This window comes from Hyposmocoma kahamanoa, unplaced genomic scaffold (assembly GCF_003589595.1).
Source record: "Hyposmocoma kahamanoa isolate Upper Pololo Valley unplaced genomic scaffold, ASM358959v1 86, whole genome shotgun sequence".
NCBI classification, from domain to species: domain Eukaryota; kingdom Metazoa; phylum Arthropoda; class Insecta; order Lepidoptera; family Cosmopterigidae; genus Hyposmocoma; species Hyposmocoma kahamanoa.
In genome coordinates, this window is record NW_020654289.1 from 15,522,727 (window position 1) to 15,541,005 (window position 18,279).

The 18,279-nt window shown below is 37.4% G+C and overlaps 1 protein-coding gene across 2 annotated transcripts; it reads left to right on the forward strand.

Moving 5' to 3' along the window:
• Positions 1-286: 286 nt before the first annotated feature.
• Positions 287-18,209, forward strand: LOC113234705 (centrosomal protein of 120 kDa). 2 transcript variants are annotated; one of them, XM_026470145.1, is made up of 19 exons: positions 287-430; positions 493-640; positions 759-891; positions 1,120-1,230; positions 1,567-1,663; positions 5,037-5,185; positions 5,574-5,662; positions 5,923-6,074; positions 7,561-7,769; positions 8,544-8,716; positions 9,437-9,646; positions 10,507-10,610; positions 11,937-12,046; positions 13,477-13,659; positions 14,522-14,698; positions 15,815-15,901; positions 16,335-16,495; positions 17,125-17,292; positions 17,842-18,209. In XM_026470145.1, exons 1-19 carry the CDS (start codon positions 379-381, stop codon positions 17,987-17,989), a joined length of 2,661 nt encoding a protein of 886 aa, XP_026325930.1. In that variant the 5' UTR covers positions 287-378; the 3' UTR covers positions 17,990-18,209. The 2 variants fall into 2 exon arrangements, with proteins under 2 accessions (XP_026325930.1, XP_026325931.1); XM_026470146.1 differs by having other exon boundaries at positions 14,573-14,698.
• Positions 18,210-18,279: the final 70 nt, after the last annotated feature.

Genomic DNA, 18,279 nt, shown 5'->3' on the forward strand with positions numbered 1-18,279 from the left:
CCGCCGCGCACGCTGGCGACTGCTCACACACTATTCTGCATATGGACCACGCATGTAGTCTCGCACGACGTATTACATTTAGTAATATTGTATTGTAATTGTAAACATCATAAATTATGATTTATCAGTTCGGGCTTCGAGCATTCAATATAATAATTACAGAATTCGTCATTTTATTTTTTATTTCTTTTGCCTTTACGCGCGGTTAATAATATGAAACGAATGACTGTTTATTTCTATGTAAGGCAACTCCGGAAAGAAATGTCAGTCGTATGTCATTCTTTGATTTTGGAAGGTGTTTTGGAAGTGCCGGAAGTGCCTGTTTACGTTGTTTGATTTGAATTTGTAATTTTTACTTTTTTTTCAAATAAACTATTAATGGATGAATTACGAGGGCCTACTATCCAGATAGTTCTACACATAAAAGAAGGTTATACATCGTTTTTTTATCAATGATGTATAGGACGATTCTATGGCTGTTTTTTGTTTTAGGACTTGGTTTCGGTTTTTTGCGGACTCCGTTCATAGTTAGCGGCTCCCTCAATGGCTATATGCTGGAGACGGATCCAGTGGTTCCTTGCCACGCACCAGTTTTCGACGCCGAGCTCGTATGGGAGGCAGATAAACGCAGATTTCGGAGGTGAGTTTTAGCAGGACCTATTACCAAAGGATATAATTATTAATCTAGCAACTAGTATACCTGTGTAGTTCTCCACATGTTAAGTGATTGTGGATATTATGAAAAAGTTATTTTTCAGTCTGCGAGTCCAAAATGTCCCTATTAAAGTGGAGGTTCACACCTTGGGCACTCAAGGCAGAAAAGACAAAGTAGGATACTTCTTATTGAGTCTACTTGGAGCAGTCCCTTCTCCATCTAATAAGATTGTTGATGTAAGTGTTTTGAGCATACCTTGTTCTTGCTTCTAACACTTTCCTACAGGTTTGTAATGAAGTTTTTTTTTTCAATAAAAAGAAACATTAAGGCCATGTCATTGCTCACCTTACATAAGGATACACGCTTACTATATAGATCACAGATTATTGACTCATTTTCCTGTACATTTTAATAACCCAAAACACTTTTTGCAATTTCAATTTACAAAGTATATTTTTTTTCAGTTAAAGCTTACTTGGCATAGGCTTCTTGGCATACGGTCTGAGGGCAAGTGTTGTCAGCCTCAACTGCAAGTCAGCCTCTCTATTGAAGACAGAGTGAACACTGTTACTCCTGTAAGAAATTAAACAATTCACTATTTCAAAATATAAAGCATATGTACATTGAGAAAGAAAATTGTGCTAGATTACAAACTACAGAACATCTGGAAACTTTTCTATATGGTTCACATATGTTGCATAAATCTTCAAAATATTGTGCTAAACACCCTCTTTTATTTTTTGTAATCTTTTTGTGCCCTCTTTTCTAACCACCTGTTCTTAGGTAAAACAGGAAATGTCCCATATGAAATGTGGGAGAGAAAGTATTTTATGTTTAACCCATTTTTGTAGTGACCTAAGTAGAACTGTGTTTGTTTGGGTTTTAAAAGATCTTAAATGTTTATGTTTCAGCGCAATGAACTATGTTTGTTTCACAGTAACGAAGTGGTATACCCATCTTCCCAAGGAACAGTGCAGCCTCAAGTCAGATCTATATTGATGACCCTCAGTAAGTAAATCATTTATTTCAAGTATGAGTGGACCACTTATATGTACATAATTTGCACCTTGAAAACAACACTGTCACTAAACGAAACTCGCTTATTCAAATTTAGACTCTATTTCAGAAACTTTAATGACCATTAAAGTTTCTGAAATTGCACCATAAATTGACTTTTTCGTTTAGTGCCAGTATCAATTTCAATGTGAGATATATAAAAATACTATTTGTGCAGTAAATAACAGAATAGAATAGAATAATTTATTTCATATTATCAATTTCATAATATCACAATTCGAAATATAATGTCAAGGGATAACTATAAATAAGAAATTCCTCTACACTGTAGGTAAGTCCACCACAGCTGCAGCGCAAAGTGTACTGGATTCTATCATTACCCAGCATTGATGATGGGTATAAAACAGCAGGGATTTTTTGTGACCTCACAAAGGCGTTCGATGTAATTGGGAATAAATTACTAACACAAAAATTAGCTATGTATGGTATCACCGGAGTTGCCCACGATTTATTAAAATCTTTCTTAACAAACAGAAGGCAAACAGTTCAAGTTTGTACGGGCCGGAAATTGCAAATAAAATTAAACATCTAGAATTCTTGCAGGTAAAACGAGTGCGCATAATTACATCGTTATCATTTTTAACTAAATGCCGCGATTCGGAATTACTTCCTACGTGTGTTAGGATAAAATCGCGTAAGGATATACCGTTTTCTGCAAATATTCTATGGGCTGCGAGTGTCCGTCTATTAAAACAGCTCATTAGGAACAATTACACGGACCTGGACAAAGTGCGGTGCGAATTATACGAGTTGCATAAAGTGTGTAGTGCTGTGTTGTCGCATAGTAATTTTGATTTGTGTGATCGGATAATCTATTAGCAGGCGGACCGTATTTTTGAGTTGCGAATTGAGGTACATGAAAAGAAATATGACAAGTTGTTTGTTCGTAACGGAAAAAACGTGAATGCGGGTGAAAGTTGCTGTGCCAAACCTAACATTGTTATAAATTTGTCCCGCACTATTTTGAAAAATGCGACAGTAAGTGTACTGGAGAAAGGGTTGACTTTTGCTTTGACACCTAAACGAGTTCCATATGAGACCGTAATCAGTAGAGTGGAAGAAGCAATAACGCGGAACAGGGTGCCTTCTGGGGATGCGGAGGTGCTTTGACAGGATGTTGCGGTTATTCTCAGAAAAGCGAGGCTACCGACAAGTAATGTCACTGCAGAAGAGCGGTCAGCTCTTGAGGACCTAAGCAAGAACGAGGATATCCTGGTTCTTAGGGTTGACAAGGGAAATGCCACTGTGGTGATGGACTCTGCTGACTACGGTAGCAAAATATAAGCTTTATTAAATGACACTCTCGTATATAACCCTGTCTCATACAACCCTACTGCCAGGGTCACTTGCCGTATAAGAGCAGTCATCAGAGATAGAGAGTTGTTCGAGGAAGACGTTTATGACCGGTTACACAGGCCTGAAATAGTGCAACCGCCGAGACTATACGGATTGCCTAAAGTACATAAAACCAGTGTGCCTTTGCGGCCAATCGTAAGTCAAATTGCCTCCCCCACTTACGATCTTGCAAAACATGTTGCATCAGTGCTGCAACCGCTTGTAAGAGGAACGTCGTCCTTTGTGTGGGATTCTCGTCACTTTATAGACATTCTCAAGGACAGTAAGCTGGAACCGGACGATATAATGGTGAGTTTTGACGTAGAATCACTTTTCACCAATGTTCCCGTAAAATAATGTCTTGATGTTATTAAGAAGAAACGTCGAGACAGTGAGATGTTGGAGTCAATCATGGTGTTGCTACGAAACTGTTTAGAGACCAGTTACTTTTTGTATCGTGGGAAGCATTATCTCCAGATCGACGGTGTTGCCATGGGTAGCCCTGTAACCCCGGTCATGGCAAATATCTGGAGGAACACTTTAAGGCCAGTATAGACCTGCAACCATTTGCAGTGAAGTTATGGAAACGATATGTTGATGATGTTTTCTGCATTATGAAGGGTAGTGAACGAGAAGTTGAGCAATTACAACAGCATCTCAATTCAATTCATCCAAAAATTAACTTCACGTATGAATTGGAGTCGGAACGGAGCTTGCCTTTTCTGGACGTAAAAGTGGTAGGTCGAAATGACGGATCCTTGACGCACAAAGTTTACAGGAAGCCGACACACACAGACAGGTATTTAAACGCTCTGTCTCACCACCATCCCCGTTACCTACAGTCTGTTGTAAGATCTCTTATAAACAGAGCATATGACCTTTGTGACCCTGAATTCTTGGAGAATGAGATATCTCACGTTCAAAAGGTCCTTAGGTGGAACGAATACAGAGTAAACAGACGGCAACCACGGTGGAAAGCTAAAGAGAAACGTCCTGACGTTTTAAGGCGACCAGCGTTCATGCCTTACGTGAAAGGAATAACGGACAAAATCGGTACAGTATTAAAAAGTACTCTATAAAAACTGTGTTTACGCCGCTATCTAAGGTCACGGGGCATGTCAGATCACCTAAGGATGTAATCCCCTTTCAATCTCCGGGCGTTTGCAAGATTGATTGCAGTTGTGGGAGTTCCTATATTGGGCAGACAAAACGCACCATCGCGGAAAGAGTTAAAGAACACATCGCGGCTGTTAAGAACAGTCTGCTCAATAAGTGCAATAGCCGGGCATTTGCTGGATTCAGGACTAAACCACTGGATTGAGCTTCATAATCCCAAGACCCTTTCTACGGAACGTCATCACTGTAGTAGAATCGTACGTGAAGCTATTGAAATTAAAAAACACCGTAATTTCAACCGAGAAGATGGTTTTAAGCTTTCATCGTCATGGGATCCAGTTATCAGCAAGTGTAAGCGACATCAAGTATCGCCCGACAAGTTGCCGGATGTCGTGAGTATTGTGTGTCGGTCTAGTGAGAACCCTCATGCACAAATAAATAATGAAGATCAAGTGCGGGTAGTTAGAAAAACTCGCACGGCTAGAAGATGCTGACACCCGCCTCTTCAGTCCCTTCGAGACCATGGACGTTGCAATATGTCCGAAACGTCGAGGTAAACAAAATAAAATATGTTTTATACGTGATTAAGTCCCGAATTAAAAATCAAATAATCTCTGCTCATGTATTTAGGAAATTTCACTTCAAGTTTTACAACTTTTTTGTCTCATTTGGTGAATGTGTCAGATAGAGATTGTGAAAATTTATTCATTTAAAAACTTTTCGTTTTTCATCTGATCCCATGCTTGCTTGTTTGCTGTCCTAAGATGTAGTATAATCTCAAAACTCAAATTTTGCCTGGATTGATATCCAGGCAAAATTTGAGTTGTGCAAAACAATTTAAAAAAAATTTCAGATGAGTACATATTGGAGAGCAAGCGAACGGCGTTGACTACAGAGCTACAGCCCCGTTTACTCTGCGACGAAGGGCTCATTCAGATCGGCAATGGGCGGCACTTATTTGTACTCAGCTTCGTTATCGGCGCCGTTGACAATTTGGACTTGGTAATAATTCGTTGCACCCACAAGCCAATAATAATTAATCCTTATGGCACCTTTTTTATTGATGAAAAATATTGTGTTTTTAGAAGTTTTTAAAATCCTTTAGCTAACTTTGTTGGGTGCTACTAAGGGACAAAATCCAGACGGTCGGTCGGTGCAATCTAATATCACAGAACGCTGCCAAGCTTTCTGTGATATTAGATTGCAGCTTAATTACAGTCGCCAAAACACTCGCAAACTGACGATGCTCAACCAAGTCCATTACGAAACATTAAAGGGTCTCTAAAATGAATACATTTTAACAATTCACATTGACTTTATAGTTTCACAGTTACGCCTATAATACGAATTTCATCTAGAACTTAATTATGTTTTTTAATTTCCTTCGTAGCTGCTGCCCGTAAAAGCCGCGACTCAAAAAGAGCCGGCGGATTGTTTCGTCAACTATTCCGTCTTTACTCATGACATTAGGACTGATAGGTAAGAAACCAAGAAATAAATATAATCCCACAGAATAATGTCAGGAGGCAAATAAGCGGCTAAGAATTGCTTCCATAGCATACGCACGCGTCCACATCATGTTGAAAATTGAAAACATCATTTATCCGATCACCGAAGTTAAGCAACGTCGGGCGTGGTCAGTACTTGGATGGGTGACCGCCTGAGCACACCGTGTATCGTTGTTTTTGTATGTGTATGTTGCCTTTGCATATGTATGTCTGACTGGTATAATATTTCAGGGTCGAAGCAAAGACAGGTGGAAGCAGCTTAACAGCGCAATTCAACCAGCGCACATCGCTACGCATTCGTTCATCTCTGAGCGCTTTAGCTCTGTACTTTGCTGAATGCCCTCATCTTGTCATACGCGTCTGTGTCAATGACATGGATAGAGGTGGGTTTCACTTGCTGGATGCATTTTATATTGTAAAAAATGTCTGTGTTGGCTTTTTCAAATGTTCACTCTATGGCAAGCTTAAGGGAGTCACCACACTTATTAACGCAGAATCGCATTAAGCCGATTAGAAAGAGCTTTATGTCCATGAACGTAGAGCGAAAAAGACATGCGTTTCACATTGATTCGTACGACGCGATGCGTGTCAGCAACGGTTCTGCTTCCTGCATATTTCCGATCGCGTCCATACGCAGCCGATGACGGCTGATAGGCGGAGTCGACACCCGAACGGCCGCGACTGCGCACGAACTGTATAGTCAACGTCCGAACGACGAATGTGCGTAATGTGACAAGTGTGGTTAAAACATTATCTCATCAAGCCGATTCCACGTCAATAAGTGTACTGACTCCCTTAATCCGTCTTCCTAGCGGTAAATAAAAAACCGTTTTTTTTTTACGAAAAACAGGCTAACCAATGCTATCGTGGCTCATCATCTCTACCCTGCTCTAGGGCTATCGAGAAATTTTAGGTAGCGTTATTTTAATTACTAAAATTGTATTTCGTATTGGTTTTGATTTCGCTTGAGTCATTATGATAAAACGAGTTTGACAATATTGGCCAGCGATGACAAAAACAGTTCCAAGCAAAGAAAGATTCAGAGACTTTTTCACTTCTCCAATGTAACCAAATACTCGAAAGTGATTCAGTCCATGTATCCAATTAGATACATAAATAAACAAAAAGTTAATTTCTTAAATAATTTCTTAAATGGGAACTAAGTCAATGGACTAGTTCCATTGACCTAAGTCAATTATTACACTAACCTGTACTTATACTACTTAAACTTACACTACTAATAGTAACTTACACTATTAGTAGTGTAAGTTTAAGTAGTATAAGTACAGGTTAGTGTAAGCTAATAAATAAATTTGATTTCCGATTATTCAGCACTTCGTGCATTTGTATTCCAGTGGTGGTAATAGCTTCTAAATTTAACATAAATTCAATTTGTATTGAATTGATATTCAATTATTTTTTGTGAAATTACTCCACTAGTTTCTTAATAGCGACATCTCTAGCCAGGGCTGGTAACTGTAAAGTTACCTAACACGGTGACGAAATACTTTCATAGATTCTCATAGGTCGTGCTACGGCTAAAAAGTCGTTGAAAAACCAAATACAGAGATCCGAAAAACAATCACATAGAAAAATTTGTGAGGTCCGCTGGTTCGTTCCGTGGCTTAGTTGGCAAAGCGTCTGGCACTGTTTGCTAGAAGATGTCTGTTCAAATCCTGCCGGATCGAAGGATTTTTTTCTGAAGTGCTCGATCTTTGTATTAATGACTAAATTAAATTAATTCTCAATTTATAATTACAATTGAGATTTTTTTACAATACTCATCAACATACTTTACCTTGTCTCCCATAGTATATTATACAATAAAATTAAATTATACAACGTATTTAGAGTAATAAAATATTTCAGGTATCTGCAGTATGGACTTACGCAAATTGATCCCCACAAACGACATTCACCAGTTCCAAACATCGTTCTGCAACTCGGCTAAAGCACTGACAATACACGAACGATGTTTTTTACTGCGCTGTGATGAAACGGAGCCGCGTAATGAATCGCGTCGCCCTTACGTTGATGTGGAAATGACCCTCAAATATTTGGGTGTCGCTCAGGATAAGGTATGAATTGAATGAAATTTTATTTGTTGTACATTAAGGTATTTTTAGGTGACAAATAGTTGTATACCTTATAGTACATTATAGTTGAAATTTATATTATAAACGTTGTAATTATAAAAATAAAACTGCGCTAAGCTTAGGTATAACGAGCCTCGGCAGCCATCGGGATGCTTCGGCAGGTTTCTGAAGGTTATTCACCCAAAATCGTCATCTTGGAATACGGTTCTCTTCTTCTTCATCTTGAGCAAAACTACCAATTTTAATTATACAGCTGGTAATAAACCTACTTGCATCATTACAACTAATCTGAAACGAGGCTAGGTGCGAGCTCGATGTCGTGACACGGTTTGCTTCGGCATGCCTAATAATACTGCCGGAATACTGAAGGATCCTTTGTTATGCCGTCTAAAAATTTCACAATTTTCACAATTTCCACGTTGCGGTAATAATGTAATCCAAATAGACGTAATAGGGAAGTACTGCCACTTCACCTATTTCCGCCGCCAAGCAATAATGTGAACGTTACTGCGTTCCGGCTTGGAAGGGAAAGGGTGCTGGTGAAATTACAGGCATATGGGACTTGTCAACGGTGTGGGGCGCGGTGACAGTGCCTCACAGATCTTTGCGAGCTCTGAGTGGCACTGCAATTGCTAGGGATTGGCGTGTCGCTTACCAACATGTTACTATGTTGAAGCAATGTGACATTTTATGATTGTCGTACGTTTCATTTAATGAAACTCTCTGCTGAAAACATATTTTGTGTTGTGATTGCAGAAACCAAGCCTCCTAACCGCTCGCAGCGTCACTCAACTAGAGAGCGACAGAAAGCACGACCCGATGCCGCAAGACGTCATCATCATCGACTGTAAAAGCGGCAGCTGCACCAACCTTACTGAAGACATTGGTGGTGTCTCCTATACTAACATGGGTGTTAGCAATACTAGCAGGTGGGAACTTAGTTGAAGATAATATTTAGTGAATGCATTTTAAATTATAGAATGCGACTATCATCTCTGCCTAAACATCCACTGTTGAATGGTTAAGCCAGCTGATCTTGTATGGTCATTAATTTATTTCATGACCATACAAGTCCGTCAGTCGAAATATTAGAGACAATGACAATAAACATAGAAAGTAATATATTAAAAAAAATAATAGCTTAGTAATAGAGCAAAATTAATTAATTTGTTTCTACAGTATTTACGATGAATTTAAATACAAGTTTTGATATTGTTTTCCCGCCTCAGTGTTGCCAGTCGATCCACTATTTCTACTAATTATAATATTATACTTTAGTACAAGCATTGGTAACTGTATGTTAAGATTTGCTGGGTTACCATTTTTCGTAAATTTTAAATAGTCATGACTATTTAAAATTTATCGATAGATTGTGAAAGAAGATAACATTTTATAGAAAGTATGGAGAGTGTATATTTTAATGACAAATAAGTAGCATTATCGGCTTCTTTCTTCTTATTTTGAGAGTTAATTCAAATGAAACAAGAAAGGCTTTTTCTTATTATTATTAGTCGGTGGAATATTATTATCAACTGCAATCAATAGCTGCTTGTAAGCTGGCAGGCCTTTTGTGTATTGAAGTGTCGTATTAAATGGAAAAAAATGTACAGATGTCCTATAATGTACATGTGTTTTCCCACATATTTCAGATACAAAAACGCCGGCGGCGACGCGTACCTTCAGACAAACGAACTGGCGGACCTAATAAAGAAGATGTATGAATCGTTTACAAGCAGCCAAGAGAAACTTCTGGCTGCCAGAGTAAAACCTACTACTAGCGACATGCAAGTGCAGGTGGAACCATTAATTGAGACAGAAGACGTGCCTGTGGAGGATATCAAAATACCTAGGCCTACAAGGTTGGTCGATACCTCCATTTATTCAATATGATGAGAATATCGGTCAAACAATGGGTTAAATAACAACCTTAAGAAGAGTATCATTTGTTAAGATATACATAGTGGAAATTTATTATCCTCTTTTTTGGGATAATTCTTTCCAAAAGTGAAAATAAAGTGGTCATAGTATACTTTTGTGTACAATCATGACTATATAAGTTATAAATTAAGTGTTTTATTGAATGTTAAGATGTTTCACCACCATGATATTCAATTATATTTTTGTGAAATTACTCCACTAGTTTGTTATAATTATTAATACAAAGATCGAACACTTAGAAAAAATTATTTCGATCGGGCCGGATTCGAACCGACGTCTTCTAGCAAACCGTGCCAGACACTGTTCCAACGAACCAGCAGACCTCATGATTTTTTCCATGTGCTTGTTATCAAATCTTTGTATCTGGTTTTTAACGACTTTTTTGCCGTAGCGCCATCTATAAGAAATCTATGAAAGTGTTTCGTCGCCTAGTTAGGCACCTTTACAGCTACCAGCCCTGGCTAGGGATGTCGCTATTCACTGTAATTAAGTGTTTTATTGAATGTCAGGATGTATCACCACATATAAGTTATATTTATTGTTTGTTATTTTTTTATTGGAGTTAGTCTAAATCGTCTTGCAACGCGTACCAAAAAAGTAAGTGTAGTTCATTAAACAGGGTGGTATGAAAAACAAGCCCAGGCTTGTTACACTATTAGTTGAAAGGCTTTTAATATCAACCCCTACGTCTTACATTCGCCAAAATAAAAGTTCTTTTTATTCCATTAATCTTTTCTCATAGCATTAAATGCATTTTGGTAGCTTATTTTAACATTTTCAGTGATACCGTACATTTGGAACCGAGCAAAAGCGATACATGCATCAGACAAACGGGAAGTGGACATTATAGTATGGCGTACATGGGACACAATCCGAAGGAGACAGGTATGTAAACATTTAAATTATGTCACGTCCGACCGTTGAATTATGTGCGCGAAATTACGCTGCCTTTACCAGCCCACGCGACAGTGTTCATCAGCTGCGTCTCGAGCGCGGATGAGTGAGTGAGAGAGCACTTGTAATTTCTGTGTGTAATTTTTGTATTTCATAGATTAATACTCATTGAAATAATATGGACTTATAAATAAAACTTAGAGGAATTATATTATTTTTATTACGGGTGTTACCAAATCAATAGAAAAAAAATTTAAATCTTGAGAATAAGCCTTAGAGTTGACTTCACTTTGATCGAAAATGGCAGTGTTTCCCGTTGGCCAGATTGATGGCCAGACTAGTCCGGTCAATGGGATTTTTTTCCATTGCCCAGGTCAGCTAGTGATTTATTAAAGAATTGTTGAATACAAAATAGCACACTTTTGGTCATATACCCGTTAAATAGGCTTTATGTGTAATGTGATTGACATTAAAGGCTCGGCTAATACTTGCACCTCGATGTGAAAATCGCAAGTTTTTGATGCTATCAAAGTTAACTGTGTTGTACCTATAAAATGTAATAGAAAACTGACCATTCATTTGACTTTGGTTAGTGAATATATGTAGCGCTCGGGCTAAATTTCCTTTTTATCAAACATTACAAGCTTATCTGGGCGTTGAATTTATAAACAAAATTACAAATGTATAACAAAATTACGCGAGCGTCATTTAGTAGCGTTTTTTTTCCACTAGATTTCCTTGAGTTATGGACGTGTACCACCTCACATTATGTGCTTGACTATTTTGACAGCAAAGAACTTATTTACATATTTAAATTCCTAATTACTTATTCTAAGTTCTGATTGAAAATAATGCATCACATAAAGGTAATTAATAAAACATGCTGCACACGTTACCAAATACTGTCGTCATTCAAAATTGTGGAATTGATTGAGAAAACACGAATTGAAAAAAAAAATTATGAAACCAATATAATAACATTCTCATTTATAAATGGATAATTAGGTATTCTGTATAAATAAAAATAATGACATTATTCGCAATAAGATCCAGTTCATCAGATCAGATCAGTTTTTAAAATTTTCGAATTGTGTTTTTTCAATTCCACAGTTTTGAGTTACGACTGTTTTTGGCTTCATGTGCAATTGTGTTCGCAAGTAAAGGTTGTTGTTGAGTTCCATTCATTTATCGGCTATGAACTTGGTATATATTCGTGTAGCGCAACTTCATCTTTACTTTGCTAATCAACAATTTATATATATTTATTTATTTAACACAAATGCTTGTTAATATGTGTTTATTTTTTAATATAAACAGATTTGGTGAAAATGGCGTTAACGCCGACAGAGAGGGATGCTATTATGCAGAAGTTCGTCGACGAGCTGGAAGATTGGAAGGAGAAACAGCAGGAATTGTATAAATGCCAGGTAGGTCAATGGAAAAAGTCATGAGGTAAAAATAAATAAAATATGTATGTAGTATATCTTATTTGAATAGAATAATATATTTTATATTATCAATGTCACAATATTATAATTTAAAATATAATGTCAAGGGATAACATGATAGCCACTAACTTAAGCAATAATAATGACTATAAAATAAAGTAATAGAATAAGCAAAAAAAAAACACCAGATATTGCCGAAACATAACGACGTCAAATAAAAATAAATTACAATTTTTTCTAAAGAAATTCCTCGACACTGTAAAATTCATTATTCAATAAAAGGAGTTTTACTTGGGTATAAAACGTTTCGGCGTTTGCAACACTTCAGGTTTGTGAGTAGGTGGTCCTAGAATGGTATTTCTATCCCATATGTTATCATATAGCAAGACATTCTTTGGTTGCATCCCTTGTGCAACCTTTAGATTTCATACAAACAGGCCGCCTTAGCTTAATTTAAAAAAAAAATAGTCTTGGCACAATTAGTAGCAGTAGAGCTCCTTGTTAAAGAGTTCATCCAGGGAAGTACTGTCACTTTACCTATTTCAAGCAGCCAAGCAGTAATGTCAGCATGACTGTTGTCTGGTTTTGAAGAATAAGGGTGCTGGTGAAATTACAGGCACACGGACTTGTCAACTTATGTCTCAGGGTGACGGACGCATTGGCAGTGCCCCTCATCTTCGCGATTTAAGGTTCCGAGTGGCACTGCAAGTGTTGTGGACAGGCGTGTAGCTTACCAGGCGCACGATTTGTTCGTCCCGTCACTTGATGTTATAAAAAAAATTCAATTAGCTCTCGAATAAGGTTCCGAACACGGGTAATTTTTTCGCATTTGCATTTTGGGTAATTTTTTCGCGTTTACGTAGAACGTTAAAGCCGGATTTTCGCTATACGAGTGCACTCGGGTTTCGGTTTACACCTTACTAGTTCATCAGCGTCCAAGTGGCATTTGTTTCCTTGAACAATGAAGATGACGACGACTGATCTGCTGCTGCGAGGTACTTAGATATGTTAATGGCTGAACTGCAAACTCATGAAAGGGCAAAAATAAAGCAATAGAAAAATTTGGCCCACAAAATGGATTTTGAGACGTGATAATAATTTTATTCGTGACGTGGAAGAGGAAGATAAAAACTCGTGTAAATCCTCACTAATGTCACGTTCATACAATTATTTTTAGTTGGCGCCATTTTGTTTTCATAAAATGATCCGAGTATATTCGTAAAAATAGAACCGACGTCCGTGTGCGTTCGGCTCACGTGTTGTGGACTCGGTTCGAGCGCACTCGTATAGTGAAAACCCAACTTAAACAATCCACAGTGACAGACGGAAAGACAGAAACTTTCTATGAAATCACCCTGTGAATTCCTAATTAATTGTAGACGTCTCAAATGTGCCTTACTCTGTTTCAGTTGCAACGCAAAGAAGAATACCACCTCGAGCTTCTAGCAAAAGAATGGGCGAAAAAACGCGTGGAGCTAGAATGCAAGCTGAGCAAGGGCGTAGAACAATGCCGGGCTCTGGCCGCCGATCTGAGTCGCGCTACGGAAGACTTCAGATTGCGAGGGTACCGCAATACTGAACGGGAGAAGAAGGTATAAATGGTGACGTTTTAATTAAGCGGCAATGGGCAGGGCACATTGCTCGCAGAACAGATGGTCGATGGGGCCGAAGAGTTCTCGAGTGGTGACCGCGTACCGGAAGACGCGGCGTGGGCAGACCAATCACAAGGTGGACTGATGATCTGGTGAAGGCTGCGGGAATCCGTTGGATGCAAGCGACCCAGGACGGGTCGTTGTGGCATTCTTTGGGGAGGCCTATGTCCAGCAGCGGACATCTTTTGGCTGAAATCATGATGATAATGAATTCTACTCAATATCATTATCATTGTACGTTCCACTGCGTACCCAGCAGCAGCCCACTCTCTAAGGAGACATCAAACGCGGGATGAGACTAACAACCACGCCTGTCCATGACAGTTCCAGTTCCACTCAGAGCTTTAAACCGTAAATATCTAAGGGGCACTGCCGCTGCGTCTGTCATCCTGAGATAAGTTCATTAGTCTCGTGTGCCTGTAATTTCACCAGCACCCTTACCCTCCAAAACCGGAATACAGTACTGCTGACATTACTGCTTGGCGGCAGAAGGCATAGGCAAGGTGGCAGTACTTCCCTGAACGAACTCTTTCACAGGGAACTCTACTGCTAAATCATTAAGATCACGGAGTGCTTACCGATGGGAACCGAGCACTTCGTGTGCCATACGATAACAACAATAACAATAAATGTTATTACTTGTGCGTGCACGCACAAAGCTTTAGTTATATCACCGTTTGCGTGATCAATATAAACTTGGTATATACTTCCATTATCTGCATTAAACGCACTTACATAAATTCGTGCCCAGTCCAGGCCAAATATCTTGATCTGTAATCAAAATTCAAAATGTACTCCTCAGTTGTTAGACGCGAAGAAAGCGCTAGAGGCTCACTACACTGCTAAATACCAGGAGTTGCGGCTCGCCTCGCAGCAGATGGAGGACGACATGAAGCACCAGATCAAGCTGAAGGATATGCGAATCGAAGAGCTGGAGGCTAAAGTGCAGCAGTTACAGAAACAAGTTGATGTTTTGCAGGTAGTTTTTTGTTTTTTTTTTCTCTTACGCTTTGTATTGTGTCCGATTTTGTTTTTTAATTTTAATTTAATGTTTAGAAGAACTGTACTGAGATTAAAAAAACTGTGCCAAAGATAAATAGTCTAAAAAATTAAGTTCCTCTAACCGTGCATGAATAGCCAAATAGGTAATATGAGTTTTGGTATTTTATAAATAATAAATAACACACACACTCATTAGCCCCGCACAAGGTGAGTGGCATTGACACATAGACAACAACAACTTACATCAAACTCAGGAGAGAAATAAATGTCTAATATATTATATATTACAAATATATTACCCGGTCCGGGAATCGAACCCGGGGCCTCTGCTTGGCAGTCCAGTAAGGTATCCGCTCAGCCACAGAGGCGTTAAATGTTTTAGTTAGTTAAATGTTTTAACTAACTAACGCTAATCGTAAGTGTGACAATGCAATAAATAAATAAATAAATAAATAAATAAAACGCAGGAAAATTATTATTGAAAAAGATATTTACATTCCAAATTTACAAATGAAGCTAGTAACAGGAGAAATGTATATCATTTTCTTTTTAGAACAGTTACGCTAGATATTCCAACTTCTAATTAAAAAAAATAGAAACTGCCCTAATTATTGCATTATTGTTTGTTAATAAATTGGGAGATTTCTTTTTAGTTTTAAGAACATTGACAATATCTAGCTTTCAAATTCTGCACGGGAGTCGATATAATTTAAAGTAAGAATTAAACTGTGTTTTATTATCGCATGTTCTGCATTTATGGACTCTTTAAAACATTTGTCCGTCTTGGAAATGGGGTTAATGAACTTCTGAAGATCGGACGTGGAAGAAAACTCAGGTGTAAGAATATTTTAAAATTACGCAGAACTAAAGGTTACAATAGTTCCATGTGAAGTGAGTACAAGGTCAAGAGCACGTCAAGCTTTATACTTAAGACTTGTCCAACTCTATGCCCCTTACGATAAGAATGGTCCAAAGTACAAAGTGTCAAGCTTGATGTGCTCTTGTCTATACATGGAACTACTGGGAATAAATGACTAAAAACTTAAACACTTGTTTAGTTAAATGGCTTTAATGTTTGTTTCTTTTTTCTCAGAACAATCTGAGAAATAACGAGAAAGAAGCCGAAACCAAATATTCAGGACTTACGAAAGGTCAAACTGCTAGTCTTATTCAGGAATTGGTAAGATATAATACAGCATTGGTTTATTTTCTTTAATAGCAAACTCTTTCCCTGCGTTAGATTCCATATGTTCATACTTACGCACCATGTGTAAATAGCATTCTGCGCTTATTACCTTGTTTTAAATAATTCGCACATGAATTCAAAATTGTGGAACGATTTAAAAAAAACTACTGAATGGATTTTATTGGGAATAATGCGATTATTTTTATTTTACATAATATTTAGTTATCTATTTATAAACGACAATATATATTCATTGGTTTTATTCAGTAATTTTTGAACTTTCAAATCGTGTCATCTCAATTCCATAATTGAACTGTTTTTAGTAGTTTCATGTGCGAATTATCTAAAACCGCCGCCACAACTACCTGTATGAAACATGTAATTAGTGATTACCATTTAGTGAATAATCTCCACCTTTCAAACTTAGCGTTGTCTCGAAGAGAAACTGGATAGTGCAGTCCAATCGAAAGCGTTCTTCAAAGAACAGTGGGGTCGTGCAGTACGAGAATTACACCTTAGTAAGTTGCATACGAGAAAGCAGATGCTATCGCAGTTGCAGCAGGACAGACAACAGCTCGGAGAGATGGGGTACTGTATCATTCATAGAGAATGCAATAAGTACAGTTTAAATTTAATTTTTTTTGTTTTCAAATTAATCCGTCAATAATTGCTGTAATTCTTTTGCGGTATCGAATGATTTATTTATTAGAAATACGAACTCCTTGTATGAAGTGGTAGTTGTCAGATGATAAATCATTACATGATTTCTAAAAAAGGTGAACCAATATTGTTACTCTTTTGCATGTAGTGTTTTTATTTCTTGAACACTTAAAAAAGCTGAAAAGATATTCAGAGAAACTGTGCCGTTATAAGAAATTACAAAACGTAAAAAAATGCAGCAACATGGCGAGGGGCATAATCATTTGTTTATTTTGCATGTCATTAAATAATACATAAAGAAAACGTATAATAATAAAAATATAGCGTATGCTTTGATGCTTTACATATTATTAAATTGAATACTTATTTAATAATATGTATATTATTAAATAAGTATTCATGAATAATAATGATTGCTAAAATTTAAATTTTTAATTTAAAAAAAACAATTTGCTGGAGAAGCAATTGTTTTATTAGTATACACCGCACTCTGTACTCCGGGAGTGCGCAAACAAGGGTTTTGTCCATATTTATTTTATATATTTTTAAAATTTTAGGTTAGACCCAATACCAGATGAGAATAGTACTAGCCAGAGCCAAATAGATTTAAAAAGGCTGAAGGACGACTTCTACGTTGATATACTCGCCAATACACCAGCATTGGATACTCACTCTATGATCAGTGCTGCTGGACCTCAAGGAATGGAAATGTTTGATCTCGAAAAGTGAGTATAAAGTTTTTGTGACAAGTGTTTTTTTTATGATACCAAGTGATGGGACGAACAAGTCGTCCACCTGATGGAAAGCGACACGCCTGTCTATGTTAGTTGCAGTGCCACTGAGCTTTAAATCGCAAAGATCTGAGGGGCACTGCCACAGGGTGACGGCCTGAGACAATAACTTGACAAGTCCTATGTGCCTGTAATTTCACCAGCACTAGTGTGCAGGTTGGGAAGCCTCGTTGTCATTTTATATTTAAAGGTTGCAGTGTAAGAAACATAGTAGCTCGTGGTTGCGGAAACCAGCCCGAATGAATAATTTATATAATTACTTAATAATAAATAATATAATAATGAATTTGTGCATATTGTACAAAATTAAAACTATCATGATTATTGCGATTGTGCCAAGTTTTGTAGAACACAAATTTACTTTCCCGAGTTTCAATGCAATGTTTGATTATTTGCTTCAGTTTTGATGTAAACAGCCAGAGCCTTTGTAGACATCTTGTAACTATATAAACAAGTTCTTTATGTGCACTTTTCTTTCGCCAGAAATGCTCCAAAGAATCCTATGAACGAGAAATTGAATGAGTTAATAACGCAACGGGACCGTCTCATTCAACAGGACAGCCCCAATGAAGAGATGGTCAAACAGCTCAATCACGAAATTCGTAGCATGCTTCTTAATTGTGGTACTTGATTATTTTTTCTTTTGTCAAATATTGTAATAATTACTTACAAACCGGCCTATTAGCTGAATTGAAACTTATGAAAACAGTGCTTGCACACTTCATACATTTTGATTATTCCACCTCTTTATCATGTAGAAGTTATACTTTAGTAATATAATGTTTAACATTCTAGAAATTGTTTTAATACCTAGTTATGAACCAGGAAATGGGTGGAATTAAACTATGGATTCTTGCACATCTATTATAGCTAGGACAATTTAAATTATGACTGAAATGAAACACTGTATTTTGTTATTTG

What these genes read in the sequence shown, in the direction of transcription:
- LOC113234705 (XM_026470145.1), top strand. Translation starts at nt 379, where the DNA reads ATGGATGAATTACGAGGGCCTACTATCCAGATAGTTCTACACATAAAA. An exon ending in TGTCAATGACATGGATAGAG is followed by an intron (nt 6,075 to 7,560) that starts GTGGGTTTCACT and finishes AAAATATTTCAG; the next exon opens with GTATCTGCAGTATGGACTTA. An exon ending in CAACAGCTCGGAGAGATGGG is followed by an intron (nt 16,496 to 17,124) that starts GTACTGTATCAT and finishes TTAAAATTTTAG; the next exon opens with GTTAGACCCAATACCAGATG.